This window comes from Pimephales promelas, chromosome 12, assembly GCF_988280905.1.
Source record: "Pimephales promelas chromosome 12, fPimPro1.hap1.1, whole genome shotgun sequence".
Classification (NCBI taxonomy): domain Eukaryota; kingdom Metazoa; phylum Chordata; class Actinopteri; order Cypriniformes; family Leuciscidae; genus Pimephales; species Pimephales promelas.
Window position 1 is genome coordinate 26,931,463 of NC_142780.1, and position 25,351 is coordinate 26,956,813.

Genomic DNA, 25,351 nt, shown 5'->3' on the forward strand with positions numbered 1-25,351 from the left:
CTTGTATTTACTTATTTTAAGTTTATATTCGTTAGGCTAGGACTTTTAGCTGTGGTATTGAAATATGAATAGAGAATTATGAATGTCTAACCAATTGTTTTTGCAAAAGTAGTAGTAATTTTTCAAAAGTCACCCGCCATTGGAAGGCGTGGTAAAAGGTTACGTTTTAGACACAAAATGTAAATATCTAAAAATTAACCATGAAGAATAAAAGCAGTAAAAAGTAGTTGTTATATAATAAATACTTGTTTTTGTAGACTCACCAACGTAATTCTGTTATAAAAAGTGGGATAATGTCTGATGACATGTACACAATTTTAATCTCTGCAAATAAATACATCAAAGCAGATGAACATAAATCAAAAAGCATGTTAGACAGAAGTTCTTTAAGCATTTTTACGCCCAATACGGAACATCATCCTCAATCATGCGTGTCCCTTTATGACGCAAGAACATCCAGGTCATTGTAATAATGTTCTGTAAACATTCAGTACTGTGCAGGTACATAATGTCTAAACTGACAATTGATGCGCATGATGGCCGGTGGGGGAAGCAAAAAAAACAAAAACAAATAATTATGCTTTAATTATATGCTTTTAAGATGCATATCTCACTCTCTTCCTTTTTTTGATAAAAGTGCATTCATTCTCTTCCCACTAAAGAGAGAAGTGACTGTGTTCCCTGCAACAGTCTTTCTACCTTCACATAAGCAAAGACCAGAGGAAGAGCCCTTAGTATGAACACAAAACATATCCCTCTGATCTATCATCAGACATCATTACTATACAGCAAGTCTCCTGAGTTAAAAACAGTCATTTCAGTTCAAGTGTACACATTATTTTTGAATGAAACTTTGGACTGCAGAACTACTGTTAGAGGAGTGTATTTTTGGCTGATTGAACACACTTCCTCTGAGCATGGCACTGTCATGATCAGTCCTACGCTATCAATCACACACTAACATGATGACAAACATGGCACTATGTGAGAGACCGTCTGTGGGTGGGGATTATTTCATTTTGGTAAGCGAGAGTGTTTGTGCCGTCGGGAGCAATGAGCACTGGCTAAAGCACCTTCAGTGTCTGCAGAACAATCCGGCGGGCCGATGATCTCGAGCCATTATTGCAGCTGAGATACGCGCAGTGGAATGACACTGCTGAAGTCCAGGAAGAATGGGCCTTCTTGCTTGGGCAGGAAGGTAGTGGGGATGACATTGTATATCCCAGCAGGGAAGTTCTCAACATCCATATAACAGAAACCGCATCTGAGGATAAAGAGATCAGATTCTGTCATATAAGGAAGGATAATGAACCGTTTTGAATCGATTTTAAAAGCGCCTCAATCTTTGAACTACTTGTGCAGATCATCAACAAAGCTAACAACCATGCTATCTATCAAGATGAGATGGTGGATAAACCATTAAACATTTTCCTCAGTCACAAGACTGTTTTAGAAAATGATCAACTACTGAAAGTCTGACCTAGATTTTCAAGCATTTGCATGCTGATGCTAAAGTGGAACGATCTATGCACGAATGGGGATATAAACAGGCCAGCTGCCTGTTAGTATACTGAAATATATATATATATATATATATATATACCAGCCTGTATTCATAATAGCATGCTATTTCTGCAGTAGCTAATACATACCAAAATATACCAAGGGAGTGCCAACTGGGTCAAGGGTCTTATGAGGGTATGGAAAAATGTCTAAATTACCATTCAAAAGTTTGGGGTCAGTAAGATTTTTTTTATTTATTCAAGATATTAATACTTTTATTCAAGAAGAATACAAGACTTTCACATTGTTACAAAAAGTTATATATTTTAAGAATCCTAAAATCAGCATAACAAAATGATTTCTGAAGGATCATGTGACACTGGAGTAATGGCTACTGAAAATTCAGCTATTGCCATCATAGATATTATATTATATACATGTATTATTATAATAATATTTCCCAATTTCTGTTTCACTGTATTTTTTTTTTTTAAATAAAAACACAGCCTTGGTGAAACTTTCGAAAAATCTTACCAACCTCAAATTTTAAAATGATCAATTTTAAGGGAGGCTCCTCAAAAGGGAATCATCATATTTGAGGGTCTTGGCATCTAAAATCTGTATTACACAATCAAGAACAACTAAGATTCAGTCTAAACCCAGGAAATGAAATGGCTATTGCCACATTCTGAATTTCATCTCCGACAACACAAATCAAACCCTCCCAGGCCTCAGCTGCAGCGTTTGAGGGTCAAAGAAGAAGATGTTCGCGGGTAGCCATTATTCAGGTTTGTTAGACACCTATGTAGGTTCGTGCTAACTGACGACTCGTTTCAGGAATTTCAGAATCGGTTCTTTCTATTGGGAGAACTTGGATCGTTGAAACAGCTATACTTCACACTACATAGAAAAGTATTATCTGAAAAAACATAATCTACTGATTGAGATGTATTGCATATAATGCCCATTGTTTCACACTAATGCAAAACGCAGTACACTAGCACTACATCCCAAACATAGCCCATGTGCCTAAGTTGGGAAAATGGAAATGGACACAGGATTTCAGACAATGTAATTATTTTTAAAGCAATAAAATAGACATCTAGTTTTCTTCATCACAAAGAGAGTATTTCTTTACCGGTAATCTCCACTGCCCCGCTTTTGAGAGCCTGATGATCCAGAATCCGCTGCAGTAGAAACAGTCACCACCTCAAAGCCCACACTGTACTGCCTGCAGTGAGAAAGCCAAACTCGTTTATATTCACAGACATCACGCTACATCATACATCCTCACATCACTGAGAACACACTCAATGACAGAAGGGTTCTGAAAATGCGTAGGTGTTTCTTCCATGAAGGAGTGATTACAGAGGATGGCCCTGTCAATCCTGGTGTCGAGGGAAATCTGACGGCCCTTGAAATCTTACACCCTTCTTATGGCTGAAATAACTTTTTTGGGTCATGTTATAGCAATTTATATTTATTTTCATCTTATTTATCAAAATACAGCAATTAATAACTTTCATTTTATCACATATGACATTAAACACACTATGCATTAAAAAGTTTGGGGTCAGTAAGATTTTGAAAGAAGTCTTTGATGCTCACCAAGGCTGCATTTATGTTATACAGTAAAAAGAGTCATGTGAAATATAATTACAATTTAAATATGTTTGAATATATTTTCAAATGTAATTTATTCGTGTGATGGTAAAGCTGAATTTTCATCAGTCATCCCTCCAGTCTTCCGTGTCACATGACCCTTCAGAAATCATCCTAATATGCTCAAAAACATATTATTTTCAATGCTGAAAACAGTTGAGCTACTTAATATTTTTGTGGATTCTTTGATTAAAAGAATCAGCATTTATTTGAAACATTATACTGTCGCTTTCGATCAATGTAATGCATCACTGCTAAATAAAAGCATTAAACTCTTACTGAACCCAAAATTTTGAATGGTAGCGTACCAAAATGTTTATGGATAATACATCTAATCAAAGCAAACCTTATATTTAAAAATACCAATTTTTCTTAAATGATAAAGGCCTTCAGATCATATTTTGATGTTAGGATGTCAAGGGACATACATATCACGATTATTTTAGGGGTAGCACTGTTACTTTGTTAATTGTGTCCTCTGGTGGTGTGGAATAAAATAACAAGCAGTCTGACCTTGAGCCACGGAGTTCGATGAGCAGAGGGCCTGTTTTCTCCATGTTGAACTGGTATATGGGGTTGTTCTTGAAGCTATCTTTGTAGTTTCCACAACCTCCTGCACTGGCCCCCTTCCACTGCCCATTTATCTATACATAACAGCAAAAAATAGAGAGATATGTTAAAAACAATCTGGAAATAGCTTCCAACCATAACCACCACAAACATTATAAAAAGTGATAGTAGAAGTTTGAACTCACTCTTTTGGTGTGGGTGAAGGGTGTTGGGATTTTGAAGAAATTAAACTTGCATACCGAGTATACCTAAAAAGGGCATATTCATGACAGTATTTAATAATAGGATTCGATTAATATGAAAATAAAAAACATCACACTTGAATGTGTCTTACCCTTAGTGTGTAGTTGATGGTGTTTTGTTTCTCATACTGAGAGACCACCAGTGTAAAGGTGTGAGTTCCAGGACTAGTCAGTTTGATCTTGGTTAAGTAGTGAGGGCTGTTGATCCTGATGCCATCAATGTAGGGAGGAGGTTCAGCTTCGGAAAAACACAAACCAGGGCACACAAAATGTAAGTAATGAACTAAAAATAAATCAGATATACACAATTTCTTCAGTGTCGAATTTTACCTGGATAATAGACTTTCTTTCCATCAGTCTTGTAAACTACTAAAGTAATAAACTCCCGATTTTGAGCGAAGTCATCCTTGAGAGCGAATGAGAAAGTAAGAACATTGTAAGAACTAGTACTCTCAATCTGATTGTAGCGCACTGCACTTTTAACTGTGGTTTTACCTTGTCAGTGATGTGTCTGGTGAGTAGCACCCATACTGCAGCGCCCCCTTGAGGACACTGCACCTCCAGCTTGTACTGAGGGTTATTGGCCAAACTGTAGACGTCCTTCACAGGTCCCTGTTTGCAATCCCAGCTACTGCAATAGCATAATTCACAAATATTCTCAGATCTAATTTTTGTTGTTGTTTGGCTGTTCACATGACCTTGTAAATGTGGTCAATATCAGATTTGTATGTAAGCTTGTTTCTGCCTTTCGATAAATAAAAATAAAGGTAATTGCGACTTATTGTTACAATTGCAAGTTTATATTTTACTATTCTGAGAAAAGAAGTCAGAATTGTTGTATATAAACTTGCACAATCCCAATTCTTCCCCAATTTTTCTCACAATTGTGAGATATAAACTTGTATATTGAGAAATATAAGGTCACAATTCTGAGATTAAAAAAAGAGATTTTTTTTCTTTCTTATTTTTGCATGGTCCTAAACTGACATACACACAAAGAACAATAACAAAATGACACGCTCATATGGAAGGCCACTGAATAGTGTTTATGCCTTAATTTATAAGCTGATGTGCCATGGAAGCCAGCGATTCTTGCACAGGCGATTGAGACGAAGAAAAAGATCATATTTAAATATTTACAATACAATTCCTCAAGATTTGCTTGTATAGAACTGCCGAGATAATACTTAGGACTTCTAAAACTTCACTGAGTCACATTATATGAGCAAACAAATGTGAACCACGGCACTTTTCCCCAGTCTACACATAGCCTTTCACCAAAAACTTTGACAGAATAAATACTATTGATGATGTAATATGAGTCGGACCTTTGTATACATGAGGATTCTTTGAACAGTGCCGGATTCCAGCTCAAGTAGATGACATCGTAATACTGGCACAAGTCTTCCCAGATGATCCAAAACACCCCTTAAAGAAAAACACACAGGTGTTAAGAACTTTTACAACTTTGTCTATGTGTCATTAGCTATGTTTCCATCTACACGTTTTTATCCGAATTAAGTGATATTGAATAAAAAATGCCTTATGGAAACACAAAAATTCGTTTGAATTTCATTTCAACTCAAAAGAAATGCGTTTGGTCTCATCGGATTTTATCTCGATCGATATATGGCTTATGCGATAAACGCTCATGGAAACGTTATTTGCTGAATAAAGAATGAATTGCGATTTAAGTTTTAGATCTTTTTATGGTTGCAACCCACCACAAAACATAGAAGAAGTTTTAGTTAATTTTCACCAAGTATTTCCGCTCTGTTTGCATTGCAATATTGATCATTTGTTGGTAGATGGCGCGATCCATTTTACCTTGCAACAGTCTGCTTGAATTTTGGGAGATTCAGTGCAAAAATTATTGGAAACGCCTTAAAATGTCTCAAATCAATTTGATATAACAATTTGATCGCAAAACAGCATGTGACGTCATTACACAGGTTTTTATTCGCTTTAAAGCTGTTGGATGGAAAGTTATTTTGACCAAACTTTAGATAATTCAATAGACAAGTGGATGGAAACTTGACCATTGTTAGATAAGCACTGGCTTACCATTGTCAAACTTCTGTGCGCTTTTGGGGTCAAAATTTAGGTATTTGAGAAGATCTGGTGTCCAGTTCTTTTCGTCACGTTCGCAATAGCGACCTTTCCACCTGAGATGGCTCCATGGGTTCTTCAGCTGGAGGAAGCGTTTACCCTGTGAGAACAAGGAGGAGATGACAATGTTTTTTGCTGTCATGAAACCTCTCTAAGAAGAATATGTTTAACATTGACCAGGGGTCATGGGTGTCACCTTATATTCCCTGATGTCTAGAACAGCATAAGCATGTGTGGGCACTAAACCCCACTTCTCCCCCTCCTCCTCAGTCATCACCCCTGTCGCTGTGGTGACGAGAACATCTCCTCTGTGAAATCTGCCAGATAGATCAGAATTGTTATTGTTAACAAAAAGAGAAATGTTGCATTGGCAACTAACTCAAATAAAATAAGTAAAATATCTTTAAACTAAAACTAAAATAAAAATAAAGCTAAAGATACAATATGTCATTTTTTAACCGCTAGGGGTCACTAATCTCTTAAAATAATGAAGCCATAGGTTTATGACAGTGATAAGCAGAATGATGGGTCTGCTGTCATGCTGATGGATCTAATAATGTTTATGGATGAGTCTTTTTAGTTCTCATTTTGTCCCAAAGTCTACTTGCCATGATCCATAATGTTTGAACGAAATAACAACAGCGTTAGCCGCTAGACGTTACGGACTATGCCACATTGTCCACCATGGTTACTATGGGAGTATAAGCGGAAACCAGGGGTAACGCGGATATTACGTCATTGACAAGTGAACAGGGACAGGCACTTTTTAAAATTCTGAATTTCTCTGAATTTACAAATTCTTGGAAACATTTAGTATAATGGAAGTACACAATTGAAAGAAATATATACCACTGTGCAAGTGTTTTTTGGATATTTTGATACAAAGTTCTTACATATTGTACCTATAAATAGACATATAAAATAAAATGTAAATTATTAAAAAATCTGAATATATACAATATTAATATATAATTAATATGAAAACAACACTGCAACATACAAACTATTTATGCACAGAATCAAGACAGGCAAGTTGAATAATGCCAGTAAAGTAATGAAGTAGCTACATACTACAGAATCTAAAGGAACATAAGACCTTACAGTGGCTAAAAATCAATCAACACCAGTGTACTGTGAGTGTGTGTGAGCTTACCTCTGGTAAAGCATGCGGAAAGTATCATCTTTGTTAAAGGATTGATTGTCTGAGTGCATAGCAATACGCTCTGGGATCCAGCCAGTGAGAGCGTGCAAATCGATATTCTACAAACAAAAACCATACACAAACAAACAAAAAACACGTGTCACCAAGCAGTATCATTCAGAATAATGCAGAATATAATTTAAAAAAAAATGTTGCGCTGCCTAAATTCACGTGTAGCATGTAAAAGGATTTATTTTAGTGTAAATTAGTGTTGTTAGTGTTTAATTATACAAAACAGTATACACCAACGTTCAAAAGTTCGGGGTCAGTATGATTTGTTTTGACAGAAATAAATACTTTCAATCAGAAAGGGTGCATTAAACATAAAAAATAACAGTAAATACATTTAGAATAACACAAAAGATTTCTATTCCAAATAAATGCTGTTCTTTTTAACCTTTTATTGATCATAGAATCCTAAAAAAAAAAATGCAGCAGGGTTTTCCACAAAAATATTAAGGAGCCCAACTGTTTTCAACATTGAGAATAAGAAATTATTCTTGAGCACAAAATCAGCATATTTGAAATGATTTCTTAAAGATCATGTGACACTGAAGACTAGAGTAAATACTATAATCTATGAAATAAATACAGTATATGAAAATACTAGTACATATTTTAAGTTGTAATACTATTTCAAAATATTAACTGTATTTTTGATCAGATAAAAGCAGCCTTGATGAGTAATAGAGAGAGACTTGGTGTTACGTTCCACGTGTGTGTGCGATGTTTTATTATCCTGTGTACATTGGTGCGTTTGTGTGTTGAACGTAACACTTGGTCAAATAAATGTTTTGCTTAGAGCAGCATCTAAATCTGAAGTGCAACTCACAGAGTTGGAGCCTGGGAAATCATATCCTCCCATGACCTTCATGTAGGCCTTCTCAATGAGTGACACCCAAAGTTCGTTGCGATTACTGGAATAGGAACAAAGCAGCTCGCCGTTGCGGTCCACGGGTAGGAAATCATCAATGATCACCTGACAGAGAAACACACACCCGAACTATTACAATAGTCTCAAGAACTTGTTCATCTTCAAACAACGATGAAGGCAACAGATAAAAGGTAGTTTATTTGAGGAGGCGGGGCTTAGAGAGGTTGAGTACCTTTCTCGGGACACCGTTAATGTGCAGCTTCACCATGTACTTCCCACACGGGTTATACTCTGGCTCTCCTTTCCTGTTCTGTGGGAAGATGATGCTACATACAAACACAAATAGACATTATATACTAATTAAACATTAGAGGTGCTTGTTCAGGACATTTTTTACATTTCAGCCTAAGGACACCAGACATTCTCAAGCCTGATTCAGTCCATGAGCCATCCAAAACACAGCCTGATAATCCAAGGATTACAGTAACACATGAGTCACACTATTAGTGTAAACATTGCTGTACCTTGTGATTAACTTTTTGTTGTAGCGTCTCTCATATGCTGCACTGATGGCCAATGAGGCAACGAAGGAACAGTCTGACACAACTGTCTGCAAGCATGAGCAAACAAAACAACATTACGAAAGTAAAAAGTTACAAAAAACAATTACCGGTTTTGCTTTAAACAATAGGCAAAATCATCACTGTTTAATTTGTTTCCAGTTTAAGGGTTAGTTCACCCAAAAATGAAAATTCTGTCAGTATTTACTCACACTCATGTTGTTCCAAACCTCTATGTGTTTATTTGTTCTGCTGAACACAAAGGAAGATATTTGGAAGAATGTTTTAATCAAACAGATCTCATTCCCCATTGACTACCATAGTATGTATTTTTTCCTACTATGGTAGTCAATGGGGAATGAGATCTGTTTGATTAAAACATTCTTCCAAATATCTTCCTTTGTGTTGAGCAGAACAAATAAACACATAGAGGTTTGGAACAACATGAGGGTGAGTAAATACTGACAGAATTTTCATTTTTGGGTGAACTAGTTTTACTGAGAAGAAAACTTAAAGTGATACCTGCTTGATGCTGAAGCTGGACACAGTGAAGATCATGGTGGGGTTATTGCAGATGTCATCAGGACGAACCCAGCGTGAGAATATGGCTTTTTGCTTCGGCGACAGAGCCAGTTTCCCGCATTTGTCCCTATGTGTAAACACAAGCATGCTACTGAAATCTTTTTTGAAAATCAATTCCACATTTAATGTTGTCGGACTACTGCTCTTAAAAACACTAGCCCTCAAAAGATGGGATCAGTAAGACTTTAAGTATTTTGCTCTCACCAAGGCTGCATTTATTTGATTGAAAATACAGTAAAAATAGTCATTTTGTTAAATATTACTACAATATGTTGTATATTTTAATATATTTTAAAATGTAATTTATTCCTGAATTTTCTGCATCATTACTCCATCAGTGTCACATAATCCTTTGGAAATAATACTAATATGCTATTTTGGTGTTCAATTAAACATTTCTTATTATGTATTATTAATGTTAATAGTTGTGCTGCTTATTATCTTTGTGGAAACTGTGATTAATTTTTATAGCATTCTTTGATGAATTGAATGTTCAAAAGAACAACATTTCTTTGAGATAGAAATCTTCTGTAACATTATGATTTATGAATGTCTTTCCTGACACTTTTGATCAATTTAACCCTCTGATACTGTTAGTGTGTCGGTCAAACATGACAGATTGTTTTTTTGATTAGTTTGATAATGTTTTTGAATTCATTTTTTTTGTATTTTTATGGAATCTTATGGTACTAGTACAGTACAGTAGTTATAATCCATTTATTTGCTTTTTGAGCATGGACCTAAACTGTCATAAATCTTTGAATTCTTTGGAGAATAGACGTAAACTTGGTCTCTTTTTAAAGACGAATGAAAAAAGCTATACATTTTTACATCTAATGTTATGAAAAATGCAAAAAAAATACCATTTAAATTATTATATGTAGTAAAGCATAAAGCTGTGTTCCAAATTTGAGGTTGACATCTCAAAAAATTAGCTTTCAGTAAGATTTTGTTTTGGCGCACTACCAAACTTTTCCAAGGATGAAATTCTCCTATTAATTTCAAATGTAGTAATTTTTGACCACGAACAAGACTATTTTTTTTATGAACCATTTAACCTTTTCGAATCATGTCCATGATTTTTTTGTGTTCACATAGCAAGTGCCAAAACCCTTCCGATGAAGTAAAAACGTCTAAAAAAAAACATGTCCAAACAGCACCAAAAAGGTTAACGTGTCCTTGTCAAATAAAAGTAATTTAAAAAAAAATAAAAATAAATAATCTTACTGACCCCATATTTTTGAGCCATAGTGTAAGTGTTAGTGCCAAGGAAAATACAGCTGTTGCAGGGTGTGTGAGTGAAGCAGCTGCACTTTTTGCACTAATTTTCATCTGTAGTCCCGAGGCAGGAAGACAACAACATATAAAATAATGCAATTTATTTATAAATTACACTGAAAGAATATAAATAAATACTCACGAGAACGGAACAGGAAAAGCAAAACGTTCCCTAAGGTCAACACTCATGAATGGAACATATTCAATTCCATTAATCTTGGAGGTCTTTCTAGAAAAAACACACACAAAAAAAGGAAAATAAAGAACTGATAATAATTTAGCCCACCACACATAAGCTGGTGTGTGGTGGGTGTTCTGGCGCGATATGGCTGCCGTCGCATCATCCAGGTGGATGCTTGGTGGTGGTTGAGGAGATTCCCCCCTTCTGTTTTGAGTGCAGAGAAAAGTGCTAAATGTAATAAATTATTATTATTTTTATTAAATTAAAAAAAGTCAACAAATGTATTTTCATACATTATGTTGAAATCAATTTCTATACTACTTTGTCCAAATAACACTAAAATAAAACATTCTTAATGCCACAAGTGAATTTATCCATCACAACACTATAAATGTACAGTATGAAAAAAACAAACAGATATTCATTTATTCATTTAACAGTGTAATTTCATTTGTAGTGCTTCTGTAAGATTAAATTTAGTGAGTTTTGGTTAGATGCCAGGTAAAGGTGATGGGGAAATGAGCCTCCGCTATTAAACATCTGACATTGTGTTTGCTCTGAGCCTACCTGAGCACCTCGATCTCCTCCGCTGTGTAACGCTGACCCTGAGGCTCGCTGGAGTGCACTGCTCGGACCGGCTGAGTTTTGTCATGGAGGGAGAAGTCAGGGCCTAGCGGGAAGAACTGCCTCACCTGAGCAGGGCCTTTGGATGCAGAGGAGACGGGCTTGTCCTGGTTTGCTGATTTACTAACAGAGTCTTTCAGTCCCTCTGCCCTGGATGAGGAAAAAGAGATAAAAACAAGGATTATAGCGATAGCAAATGTATATCATACTGATTGTACATCATTCTATTTCCAAATGTGTGAAGCACCTGTCCAGAGCCTGGCGAGCAAGCTGCTTCAGTTTTCCCTGTAGTGCCTGATCTGACGTCTCATTGGACTGTGTGGGAGAGAGAAAGAGTTCAAAGATTACAGGGCTGCGGCTCCGTTTCTAATTACCAGAGGAGACCATATAAGCACCAGTCAGAGATATGAAACCAGAACAACCAACTTAACACCACCACCTGTTGCAAAGCCTGACTACGGTTATGTTAGAACTGCTGCTAGTATCTGAGTCAACACTTGTACAATTTTTAAACAACTGTTCAAAAGTTTGGGGTACGATTTCTTTAATGTTTTTAATGTTCACTGTCTCTTATGCTCACCAAGACCAAAAATCAAAAATCAGACCAAATTAGTAATACTATTAATGCTATATTATTACAATTTTAAATAACTCTTTATTTGAATATATTTTAAAATGCAATTTATTCTTGTGATGTCAAAGCTCAGTTTTTAGCATCATTACTTCAGTCTTCAGTGTCACATGACCCTTCAGAAATGATTCTAATATGCTGATATGGTACTCAAGAAACATTTTATCCATGTTAAAAACAGTTGTTTTTCCCCCTAATAATTTTAAATATTTTTGAAGTTTTGATATTTTTTTTCAGGATCCTTAAAGAATGGGAGGACCAAAAGGACATTTATTTGGCGTTTAAAGGATATTTATAAAACATATATATTTTGTTGCATTATAAATGTCTTTTACTGTCATTTTTTAACAAATGAATGTGTCCTTGCTGAATAAAAGTATTAATTTCTTTAACTTCTTTAAAGTCCCCGTGAACCGGAAGTTGCAAACGACTTTTCTCCAGTGTTGTGACGTATTTCTGAGAGAAACGGAATACTAAATGAGGCAAAATAGTGGGCATGGCTTTTTTTTTCAACTAGCACCTGAGTGGATCTAGAAAAATGGGTGTTTCATTCTGAAATGGAGGATGACGCAAGTTTACACACGCTGTCAATCAATGCTCGCTCGCCGCTCACAAACACACAGCAGCTGTCAGTTGGAGGGGCTTGGTTATGGATGTTAAGGAGACACCCAAACCGTAAAGCCTACGTCATCGGGCAAGGCCCTCCAATGCAGAGGGGAGGGGCATTTTCAAAATTTGATTAAAGATTATGAAGCCAAAAATTTTTTTGGTGTGGATTGACTTGCATGTATGAATTGTTCACCACAAAACGATCAATTTAGGCAAACAAAGTAAGTATGGTCAATTTTGATTTCATGGGGACTTTAAATTTTTTTTTACTTTTGAACACTAATTTTAAGTGTTTTCTCCTAATGTGACAACTCACCGCTTGAATGCACAATTCCACAGCTTGAGTGTAGAGTTCAATGGCCTCATCTGCATTTTCCTTCTCATCCTCTTCAAAAGCCTGTGTCACCAGAAAGTACGCCCTCTCCAGATCCAACTGGTGCTTACTCTTCAGAGGGTCATTGCTCTGTGCTTGAACTGATCACAGATTCAGTCAGTTAACAACAGAGATAGGCCTTACACGAATAGTTCATCCAAAAATTAGTGCCTTTATTTACTCAACCTCATGTGTTACAAGCCAATGTGAGTTCCCTTCTCTACAAGAACACTAAAACAAACACTAAAGGAGAAAGAACTGTGCTGGTCATTCTTTTCAAAGCAATTACAATGAATGGAGACTTAAAGGTACAAAATGGAAGAATTTTTTTAATAAAATATCCAAAAATCACTTGCACAGAGTGATACATTTCCTGCAGTTGTGTACTTACAGTATCCCAAAAGTCTCCAAAGATTCTTAATTTCAGAGAAATTAAATTTTAAAAAACAATTTTAAATAAGTGGCCGTCCCGGAAAAAAATGTTGCCTGTCAATGACGCAATATCCGTACTACCCTCGGTTTTCGTTCATACTGCCAAAGCTATGACGTAACCATGGCGACAGACGTGGACAACTGCGTAGTCCGTAACGTTTAGTGGCACGCAGTTCTTGTTTCTTTCAAAAATAGACCATGGCAAGCAGACTTTGGGACAAACAAGGACAACTAAAATGAGGATCAATATCAGTTTGGCGTTTTTGAGATGCCGATCAAATTAAATCCTAAAATTCAAAACATATGGTTTCTGAAGACTTGGAATACAGAGCATATGGTGTTTAGGCCACTTTCACGGCACTTTTATGGTGATTTTGCATTCATTTTGAAGCTTGAAAGCTCCAGTGCCCATTCATCATTCATAAACTGGAAAAGAGCACCAGTACAATTCCTCCTTTTATGTTCCATTGAAGAAAGTCAGGGTTTTGGAACAACCTAAAAAAGTGAGTAATGACAATTACTCACCTTTAGGTTGTAATGAACATTAATGTAGAAAAATATTATGTTGTTCTCAAATCAAATAACACAACAGAACAAGGAAGCGAATTACTTTTAGCTGTGAATTACTCATTCATTTGTGATTCCCAATTGCTGAATTAGTCACGCCACATTCAAATAAGGTATGTACGCTTTTTAAAGGTTGGGCTGTGGAAAATATGAGCATATTTTTTTTCTTTCTGCAATAGGGAGGAGGAGTAGGTTTCACTTTCTTGTTGACCACATAGAACAGCAAACAAAAATCAGCCCTAGAGGATCAACTTATAAAGGTGTAAATCTTGACACTGAGAATTAATAGAGGAAAACAGCCTTTTGATGAGGTCATATTTGTATTAGTTAATGTAAACTGACCGGCACTGAGTAGAGTCTGTACTCTGTCCAGGTACTCGTTCACCTTGTCTTGAATATTCTCTAGTTTGGATCCAGCCATGCCTGCATAGATGAGAGCCTGGGCAGCCTCCTAATCAGAACCCAAAATACAAAATATGATCAATTATAAGTCTTATCCAAAAATGTATATCCAGCTCAAAGTAAAACATGTTTAATGACAGCTTTTATTGTCATAGCGTGGAATGCGTTGACATGTACATTAAAGGTTAAGGTAATTATTATATTAAATCAGCTCGCAATGTAAAAAAAAAAGGAGAGCATGAAGCTTAACGTTACCTTATAGTAGAAGACAGCTTCATTGTATTTCCCCTGCTGATCATTCAGTACAGCTGATTTAGCAAATTTAACAGCATCGAGTTCAAGAGCTGTAGAATCCATGATTGACGTTTAAAGACGTTAAAATGATAACGTTATATGACAAATCATTTTATCTTGTTCTTCATAATAGACTGCTGCTGTTCATCAGAGAATTTGCGCTTCTTTCTTTCTTGAGTTGTTCTCGTTATGTGAACTTCCCAACCTCCAACTCCGAAATAAAATGAGGCAAGACTGAAAAATATTGATTTCAATGAGCTATCAAACTTAGTTAATCTTAATAAGGTGTGAGCACATAACGCTTTAACTTGCTATTATGACAGCAAAACAAATGCTTAAGCCTGCCGTACTTCCGGATGCGATGGGCGTGTCTTGCTGTTGTCACGACACGTCATTCGCTTTCAGCACGGCCGCCGTCCGACTCATTTCCGCGAATCGGTTCCTTAAAATAATTCATTTCAAAGAACAAGTTCGAAAAAGCTATTCTTATTTCATTCTGTCCTTATGGTCCTTAACCCCTGTACTATCTTAATTTTTGTAGACATTAGTTATATTTGGGGTCTGCAGGGAATATAATAACAGTCTCCAGAATCGTTTTTTTTTATTTTTTATTTGTTTTGATTTTTACAGTCGTTTGATTTTGTTGTGTTTTTGGGGGGTTAATAAAAAAAACACACACACACACAAAAAAAAAAAAAAACCCACTGCATTTTATGTCAAATTCACTTTATAAAAGACCCAGATTTCCAACTTTCATTCATGTTGATAACATGGATAACTTTATTTGGTTGAATGTAAGATTTCTTGCCCATTTTTTTTTAAATGCTGTTAAAAAAAGCTATTTGCTATTTGACTAAACGAAGATATATTTTCACAAATTGGATTCAGTAACTCAACTTCAGTTGGATAATCCAAATTGGATTCATACCTAAATATTATAAAATCACAATTATATTAAAAAAAACTTTTTTTCAAATAAATACATTAAAAATTTAAATTGTAATACTGTACTTTAATATGGTAAGAAATTACAGTAAAATGATGTTATTTAATTTTACAGTATGCTTAACAGTACTTTAGTTAGTGTTACAGTAATTCTTCTGTTGAATGAAATACAGCAAGTAGCTACTGGATAATTGTTGCCAGTAAGTTACTGTTAATTTGACAAGAAATTTTTTAAATTTTTAAAAAATTTTCTCTTCCAATTTGAATCGTTCTGTTCGACACCAGTAGGCTAAGATATATATATATATATATATATATATATATATATATATATATATATATATATTTATTTATTTATTTATTTATTTATTATAAAAGGCGATTTTCCCGAGACTGGTACACATGTCCTATTATTTTCAAGTTTACAATATAATATTATAATATAACTCTTCAAATAGGTCTGCAATGATGTGAGATTTGGACCCAGTTTACACCTGGTTTTACTGTGTTCACCTGTGAGCACATACATAACAAACTCATCTGTGTACTTTGAACCTATACGCTTTTGATATGAAGGTGCTGTTGGCAATAAAATGTTGTTTAATAGGAAGTAATGGACTTGTAAACCCTGACCCCATAGTGTTACAAAAATGTTCATTAACTCTGTCTGGACTAAATGCTCCTCCCTCCATGAGGCTTTCATGATTTTATGAGAAAGGAAAACAACAAAAATAAATAAATAAATAAACCCAGAAGGACTGTTTGACTTTGTTACTTATGACAAAACGAAAATGAAACTATTAACATAACCAAAATACTTTTCCAGATAACACTACACATAGGCTAAACATTAATATTTCTAGATTTTTAATATCCTGCTGATTGAAGGCAAGTGTCAGATATTTTTTGTTCCATTTTTTATCTTTTCTTTTGCAAGGCACAGTATGACATCCACTGCAGATGGACTCACTTATCACTTGATGTGACAAAACATTAGTTAACCATTAGAGCTGGACATTAAAGTCTACAGTGCATTAAATGCAGACAGTAAAAACTGTCCGACTGTAAACATGTCACAGAGAAAAATGGTTTGTATATAGTTTTCCTCTGACAGACATAACAATGATTTGACATGTATTAAATGTCAAAACATCCAGACTTTTTGAAGAAAAAAGTTGCCCACTTTATGTAAACATGAAATTAAATCGCTTTTCACAATCCATTGTGCATTTGGTAAAAATAAACTGTTTTGGTCTGTTTATCCTTAAAAATATCCGCAAAACAAAATATATATATATATATTTAACTGTGTGAGAAACATCATTGCCTTAAGTTGTTTGCACCACATAAATTACAGCTTAGGAATGAAAATCACTTTGCAACCCACTGGGTGACTTTCTCAGTAAAAACAGAAAGATAAAAAAAGTGACTGAGACATGGGAGGATTATCTCCAGTCAGTCTCTCTCCTAATCTAGAACAGTTTACAGCACCAGATGGTCATCATCTTGGATCATTTCTGGGTGGCCTTTAAGTATGTTAGAAATACACATCATTCATTTAACAAGAGTGAAAATCAGTTCAAATATAAAAAGTTGACACCTAAGAGGGCCAATGAAAAAAAAGTTAAATGAATTAGATGCATTAAATTGATCAAAAGGGACAGCCATAACATTTACATTGTTTACTATATGCATATTTTATAATAAAAAAAAAAGCTGTTTAAAACTTTCTATTTAACCTATCATCACAAAAAGTATCATGGTTTCCACAAAAATATTAAGCAGCACAACTCATTTCAACATTGATAATTATAAGAAATGCTGATCACCAAATCTGCATTTTCTTGATTTTTTAAGTGACACCATGGAGACATGGCTGCTTAAAATTCGGCTGGAAATCACATGAATAAATTACATTTTAACTTACATTTTTAAATGACAGTTAGTTCAGCGTCCCCGACCTGTGACAAAAACATTTACGTCTTTAGTCTATTTGCTGTAAATAAAGGGGTGTTGCATTCAGTGTTTATCCCATGGGCAGTAAACAAAGGAAACTCATTTCCACATAATTGATGTAATTAAGCAAACTTCTAGAAAGATATTTGTATCCAGGCCCGGATTGGCTAATCGGGAGCACCGGGAGAGTTTCCGGTGGGCCTTTCTGTTTTATTGGCCAGGAGGGCTGGTGTTGTCATGGCACTGATTTGAATACTTTCCCTATAGGCTCCAGTCACAGCACAGCCCCACTATTTTTTACAGTTGTTAGAGATGTGTGAACAAAAAATAAGGTATACGAAACATGGATAATAGTAGTGCCTACAAGTCAGGGCCGTACCCACCATATGGCAGCAATAACCGACCTCATCATCAGCACTCAAAAAACGCTCATTGGCAATGGCAAAAATGTTTGAGAATGACCCATGACCGATCAAAGCAGGATTTATGTTTACAGAAGTGCAAGCCACACGTGAATCCCAAAAATAATAAGATGCAAGTGGCTAAACTAAACAGCTATTTTACTATAGAAGCTTTACACGACCAACATAAATAATCGGTTTGCAAAGACTATCAATCAAAGCTCAGCTTCGGGAAGGGGAGATTAACATAGAGAACTGAGAGAAGAAGAATGAGAGTCAACAATGAACAGAACCATCAGTTTACCTCATTAAATATATACTTGCATTTGCAGGAGACACATTTCTTGAAGATCTTGGAGTTGATGTTTCCTTTGAGTGTCAAAAATTGAAGTTGCAATCATTTTATTCTCATTTGGATGAAGATATGATGAACTTGCATGGTTGATTCTGTTCTGGATGAAGGTTTTCTCTCTCCACGAGCACATGGGTGGTTGTGAGTTAAGGCCTACTGGCCCTGAAACTTTCACAAAAATTTCTTCATGTTCATATATAGATCAGTTTGTCTAGAATCAATGTAGCAAAGTCTGTATTAAAGGCTGTTTCTGTCTTCCCCATTGTCTCTGTCTTGAACATGTGACCACATTTTTGAAAGAGATAAAACCAACTTATCTCATCGTAAGTCCTGGTAACCCAAAGATCCTTCTTGCACTTTTGGGGGATGTTGAGCATTAAAAATTATTTGTTAACCATACAAAAATAATTGTGTCTGATTGGTCTCAGTTGTTACACCACAGTACAGTAAATAACAGCACAATCTAGGCCAAGGAAGTTTGAAGGGAGTGTTATCCTTCAGCTGCCATATACATTTTGGCTGCAGACTCTGAGAGGGGAGAAGGGCTGCACATTCCAGACTTTGGATGATTAACATTCTGATTCCCTTTCGAAGGAACTCGATGGCGGTGACGCTCTCACTTGTCACTCTTCGAGGAGGTTGTTCAAGTGAGCAAATGGATCTCACAGCAGAGTTTGAGACAGGCCCTACCCTTTCTCAGACTTAATCCATGGGATCCAGTGCTCTCTCTCCGGAGTTGGAAGCATCCCGTGGTTCCTTCTTCTCTGGAAGAGGCACAGGGGCTTCAGCTGTCTAGTTCCGAGGAACTGGATATGCTAAGCATCAAAATGGGGGAAGAAGGCCAGCTTCTTCCCCAGAGTGTGAGGAGCTGGTGGAGGTATTACCTCACGCTTTATATAAATTAAATATTGAATGGCCAGCCGAGAAACAAGACTCTGGTCCCAAAAAGTCTGTTATACAAGTGCTTTTTAACACCAAGTACTGTACCTCCACTGAGGGGACTTCCATTTTTCCATGACCTTCACGAAGAGATATCAAGGGCGTGGAATAAACCAAACCTCATTCAGCCAGAGTATTTAGCCCCCAGGTGAAAGTTTATTCTGATATAAGGGGGCTAAAAGAACATGGTAATGGGATGATACTTAAAATTGAACAGCCACTAGCCAGTTATTTATCCCTGACATTGTCATCATCCCTGAAGTCCCCTATGCTGCCCACTAAGCTGTTAAAAACATCATCTATTTTCCATTACTAGTACCAGCTCGACTCGGCTCGCCTCGACTCAGCTCGCTTTCGCTCCGTTTTCCATTGCAGACAGTACCGCCACAAATAGTACCCGGTCGTCATAGCGATGCCTTTCCTTCCTCGTTGCCCCATCAAGCTCTCGCTGGATCCTCTCTTCGCCAACCAAACAAAGGAAATTCTGCACCTCAATGCAGTCAATGTACTAAGACACATTTTTGGCTTTGTCTGCGTTAAGGACTTTGCAATTTGTTTAGGGAGTTCAAGAGTAAATTTCCAGGAATTGCTCAGCAAGAATTGGCAGAGAAAGAAAGCAGACCATTAATAACAATGAACAACAAAACTATAATAGCAGAGAAAATATATATATTACTGTAAAATATTAGTGTAAGATGAATTAGCGTAATATTTTCGTAATATTTCATTATTATGACATATTATAATACTGATTGACAAGTCATACTTATTAATTCTGGCCCTTTACCGCCTTGCAAGGCTTCATGCCAGACAGAGAAAATCTTCTTTGGAGGACACAAGTCATTTAATTTGAGTGATGTGTTTATAGGCTTTATGGCAGGGAGCTGGCGATGCAAGAAATTAAACACACATGTTGAGTAAATAATTTTTTTTAAAGTGAGGTTTACATACTAGGATCGTGTTCCTTCCACCTCTGTGTGAGAGCTACAGTACAATTCCCATTTTATGAAACTAGAGGAAATCCACTGTCAGACATCTGGGTCTATTTTAAAACCGCAACAGCCAAGTAATACATTTCATGACAATGGTTAAGATCGTATTCATTTATTTCCAGTGGACCCGAACATCCTCTTTGTAATGAAATGTGTAGGTGTTACGTGCTAGTGCTGTTGCAAGAAGGATAAGGCTGTGGATCCATGTGCAGCACACGCTTTATTTACAAACTCGACAACATACTGGACTCAGGAGCATGAACAACCAACACCGCCGTTAACAGATCACATAAGACAAGAACTCACAAAGACAGGGTAGAAACACAGGGCTTAAATAATGAGGGACAAACAAGCTAAACCAGATAACGAGGGGGGCGTGAGAAATAATGAACACCTGGGATAATTAATAGACAGGGGACAACTGATAACAAAATAACAAGACACACAACCAACATTATCACAGTAGGGGGGTTGTACAGTGTGTTTTCTTTGAAAATGTGTTCTGATATATATTCTTCACAGAAAATGAGCCAAGGCCAATGAGTCTGAGTTTGAAAAAAAAAATATTAATCAAATAATTTTTCTTTTGATAAAAAAAATTAAAACAGGTCCAACAGACCGCGAACACCATACAAGGATTAAATCCAGTCACACAAGTGTTTGACTCATTACATTACTGCAAGATAACTCCAGGGCTGGGTTTGGGAGTTGATTAAACGCACAGCTTGTGTTGAAGGGCCATGTGTGGCTGTCTGGGATTATTCCAAAGATATATGACTTATGTTGGGAAGTGTGAGAGGCGAGGACTGCATGTCCTCATGTGACTAAAATTCATTATTGTGTCACCAGATATTATATTTATAACTTATACATCTGTGTGATTTATATTGTGGTAGCATGTTTAACACAGTCTCATCCCAAAAAGTCATATGACGTCTTGGGGCGTATTTTGACCATACGTCAATATCCGCCTTTTTAGGGCCCCCTTAAACGTCGGTAGATGGCGATCCCGGGCCGTCATACAACTGACGCTTTACCTTTAACGTCAGTTAGGTGACGGGTTAGGTTTAGGGTTAGGTTTAGGTCTGGGGTAGAGTTAGGATCCCATAACCTCATCTACCGACGTTTAAGGGGGCCCTAAAAAGGCGAATATTGACGTATGGTCAAAAGACGTCCCAAAACGTCAGTTATATAGCAGTCAAGGTCGGTGATGTTTCTTGCTTAATTTAAACTCTCCAGCTGCTGATTGTCCGTAAATAAGATTCATCTTCCACAATATCGTGCTGCTCTTTGCCCATTTGTCGGGGTCGTGGAGCTGTTCGAACGAACTTAATTTGGTCTCGGATTCAGTCTGAACGATTCTGACTTCAAACGCTGGTAATATGAAGGTGTTGCTTTTTTGCATGGTAATCTTCATGCTTGGACTATGGGACACACCAACAAAAACGGAAGAAAAAGCGATGTATTTGTCGCGTCTCATGTTTCTTCCATCCAAATGTACGGACATTATTTTTATATTTCGGGCTCTTATTAATTCCGCTCAAATGGATTCAAGGACAATGAATTTACCCCTCTTTACTTTCATCCCTAAGATCTCTGTATCGGAATCTCGAAACGGGCAATGTACTACTACATCTAGAAATGTAAGGCAGCGATATTTGATAATGATGCTGCTTTTGCTGGCCGGTATAAATCCAAATCCTGGTCCGGCGGGAGTAGTTTCAACTCCTCTAGATTTTTCTAATAGATCAGGCCTTAAAATGGTACATCTAAATGTTCGCAGTCTGCTGCCAAAACTAGATCAATTACATATATGGGCAAAAATGACTAAAGCAGATGTCTTGGTTATCTCTGAGACGTGGCTTAAAAAATCCATCTCAAGCCATGATATTGCACTAGAAGGGTATAATGTGTTTCGAGCTGATCGGAAAAGTAAAGGGGGTGGAGTTGCAATGTACATCAAATCGAACTATCATGTAACTGTTCTTAAATCAGTCTCTTTCCCTAAACAGTTTGAATTACTGGCCATTGATCTGGAATATGGAAAGGACTGTCATCTATGTATAGTAGGTTGTTACAGACCACCAGCAGCCATCAGTGATGCTCTCACCTCACTGTTAGCTGTCTTAAACGACATACTGTCTAAAGATCTTGTATTATTGGGTGACTTGAATTGGAATTGGCTGACCTCAAATTCAGACCAGTTCAAAGCATATTGTGATTCTGTGAACTTCACTCAACTCATTGAGTCACCAACACGGCTGAATCTTAAGAACCCAAGCAAGTCCACTTTAATAGATCTCATACTAACAAATAAACCCCATAAATACACCTATACAGGAGTTTTTCCTGATGATGTCAGTGATCATTGCACTATAGCGGTTATAAGAAATTGTAAAATTCCCAAAGTAAAACCTAGAACTATTACTAAAAGAAATTTTAAATTGTTTGATATTCAGGGGTTTTTACACGAGTTGTTTGCATCTGATTGGGACAGATTGTATTTAATACCAGATGTGTCCATTGCATGGCAGTATTTTCACACTTTGTTCTTGAAGATTGTGAATAGACATGCCCCTGTTAGGACTTTCAGAGTAAAAGGCCGCGATAATCCATGGTTCTCAAATGAACTATCTGAACTCCTCCATGAAAGAAATTTGGCTTGGGCCACTGCGAGGAATTCAGATACAGAAAGAGATTGGGTAGCATTTAGAGTATTGAGAAATAAATGCACAGCTCTTGTACGCAGATCTAAATCTGAATATTATTTAAAAGAAACCTCACAAAATCTGAATAATCCCATAAAATTTTGGAAAACCATCAGATCACTGTGTCCCTCCACATTATCTAATGATTTTCCAGACCAAATTTTAGCAGACGATATGCTCATTAATAATAAAATGGTTATGGTAAATATTTTTAACAAGCATTTTATTTCTTCAAGTTCTATTTTTAAAGAAACTACTGTAAGTGTTATACCAAATCCATCTCCTCGGAGAGCAGATAGTCTGACTTTTAATTTTTCTCCAATTTGTAGAAGTGAGGTCTTAAAAGGTTTAAAAAATCTAGACATCAAGAAGTCTGCAGGGCCTGATGAAATTGAGCCATATTTTTTGAAACTGGCTGCCGAGATCATTGCTGGCCCATTAGCCTATATTTTTAATTTATCGTTAGAACAAAATATTGTTCCTGATATTTGGAAATCTGCTTTGGTTGTACCCCTGCTGAAAGGCGGTGACCCAACCATTCTAAATAATTACAGACCGATTTCGAAGCTATCAGCTGTGGCTAAAATTTTTGAATCTATTGTCACCGAACAGCTAAAGGAATTTTTAAATATAAATAGTATTCTATCTAGGTTTCAGTCCGGTTTTAGAAAAAATCATAGTACAGTAACTGCTACTATGAAAGTCTTAAATGACATTACTTGCGCCCTAGATACTGGAAGATCATGTGCTGCAATGTTTATTGATTTGACAAAAGCTTTCGATGTGGTCAATCATGATATTCTTTTGTTGCGTTTACATTGTATTGGCCTTTCTGGAGCCGCATTGGGTTGGATCGGGAACTATTTGAAGAATAGGAGTCAAAGAGTGCAAATTAAGGGGTCTCTTTCTGACAAGCTGACCATCGAATCTGGTGTGCCACAGGGGTCCATATTGGGTCCCCTGTTGTTTACATTATATATTAACAATCTTGGTGATAATCTATCAGATGCAAGTATCCATTTATATGCCGATGATACCATTATCTACTGCTTTGCATCTTCTATTGAAAATTGCATTTTAAAGCTGCAGGAAGCATTTGAACTAGTTCAGCGTAAACTATTTTCTTTAAAATTAGTCCTAAATGATAAGAAAACAAAATACATGGTCTTTTCTAGGAAACAAAAGACTGATTCTCCTCCACCACCTATTTATACTTTGCAGGGTAACTCTATAGAACTGGTTTCCTCTTATAAATATCTGGGGTTTGTGTTGGAAGAGGACTTATCATTCAAGTTACATGTTAAACAACTGTTAAGGTTACAGCTGGGGTTTTATTTTCGAAATAGTGCATGTTTCTCACAGTCGGCTAAGAAAAAGTTGGTGGAATCTACCTTCTTACCTATCCTAGATTATGGAGATGTTTTTTACAGAAATTCCACTAAAGCTCTCCTAAAATCAGTAGATTCTGTTTATCACTCTGCACTAAGATTTATAACTAACTCAAAATATCACACTCATCATTGTGCGTTGTATGAGATGGTAGGTTGGCCTCCACTTCATATAAGAAGGCACAAACACTGGCTCATACTTGTATATAAGGCATTAGTCGGCCAGCTTCCCCAATATTTGAGTAGTTTACTAACTTTTAATAGTCAAAGGTATAATCTACGTTCAAGTAGATATATTCTTTTAAATGTTCCTTTAATGAAGACAGAATTTGGAAAAACTGCTTTTACTTATAGTGCATCAACTGTTTGGAATGAGATCCAAAGTTCACTGAAACTAGAAGAACTTATTTCGATAAGTGAGTTCAAGCTACACTTAAACAAATCATTCAAATCTGTCTGCACTTGCTCTTAACATTTAATTTTGTATTATTTTTTGTACATGTTCGTGTTGTGTATTATGTTTTATGTATGTATGTATATCGTGTGCTGCTATTTTGGCCAGGGCTCACTTGTAAATGAGATACTTATCTCAATGTGACTATATCCCTGGTTAAATAAAGGTTTAATAAAAAAAAAAAAGGTTTAATAAAAAATATATGACGTCTTGGGATGAGACCGGGTTGGCATGTTACATGATGCAAGACAAGATTTCAAGATGGCACAGGATCATTATACTAACAATGTAAACTATAGTTCCCTTTCAGTCGCTCATGTTTGGCATAGTCGACGTGTCGACTGATTGGGATCACGCTTATAGGGAGCCTGTCATCTTCGAGTATCATCTTCATCTTCGATTTGCCTCTCACACTCCACCCCGCGGGAATAAATGCGGAAGTGGATGCACGAACCAGTTGTCTTTCGCTTCAGAGCCGTTCGGTCTTCATGTTGGTGTCTCTGAAGAGTGTTGTTTATTACA

At 36.3% G+C, this 25,351-nt stretch overlaps 1 protein-coding gene across 1 annotated transcript; it reads right to left on the reverse strand.

Moving 5' to 3' along the window:
• Positions 1 to 298: 298 nt before the first annotated feature.
• capn7 (calpain 7) lies at positions 299 to 15,073 on the reverse strand. Its single transcript, XM_039679556.2, has 21 exons — positions 14,656 to 15,073; positions 14,341 to 14,449; positions 12,943 to 13,100; positions 11,634 to 11,701; positions 11,330 to 11,536; positions 10,724 to 10,810; positions 9,244 to 9,370; positions 8,686 to 8,771; positions 8,394 to 8,487; positions 8,120 to 8,266; positions 7,240 to 7,346; positions 6,283 to 6,403; positions 6,042 to 6,186; positions 5,306 to 5,405; positions 4,473 to 4,608; positions 4,308 to 4,383; positions 4,070 to 4,215; positions 3,921 to 3,983; positions 3,679 to 3,809; positions 2,642 to 2,734; positions 299 to 1,264 (listed from the first exon to the last, which is right to left on the reverse strand). Exons 1-21 carry the CDS (start codon positions 14,755 to 14,757, stop codon positions 1,120 to 1,122), a joined length of 2,448 nt encoding a protein of 815 aa, XP_039535490.2. The 5' UTR covers positions 14,758 to 15,073; the 3' UTR covers positions 299 to 1,119.
• Positions 15,074 to 25,351: the final 10,278 nt, after the last annotated feature.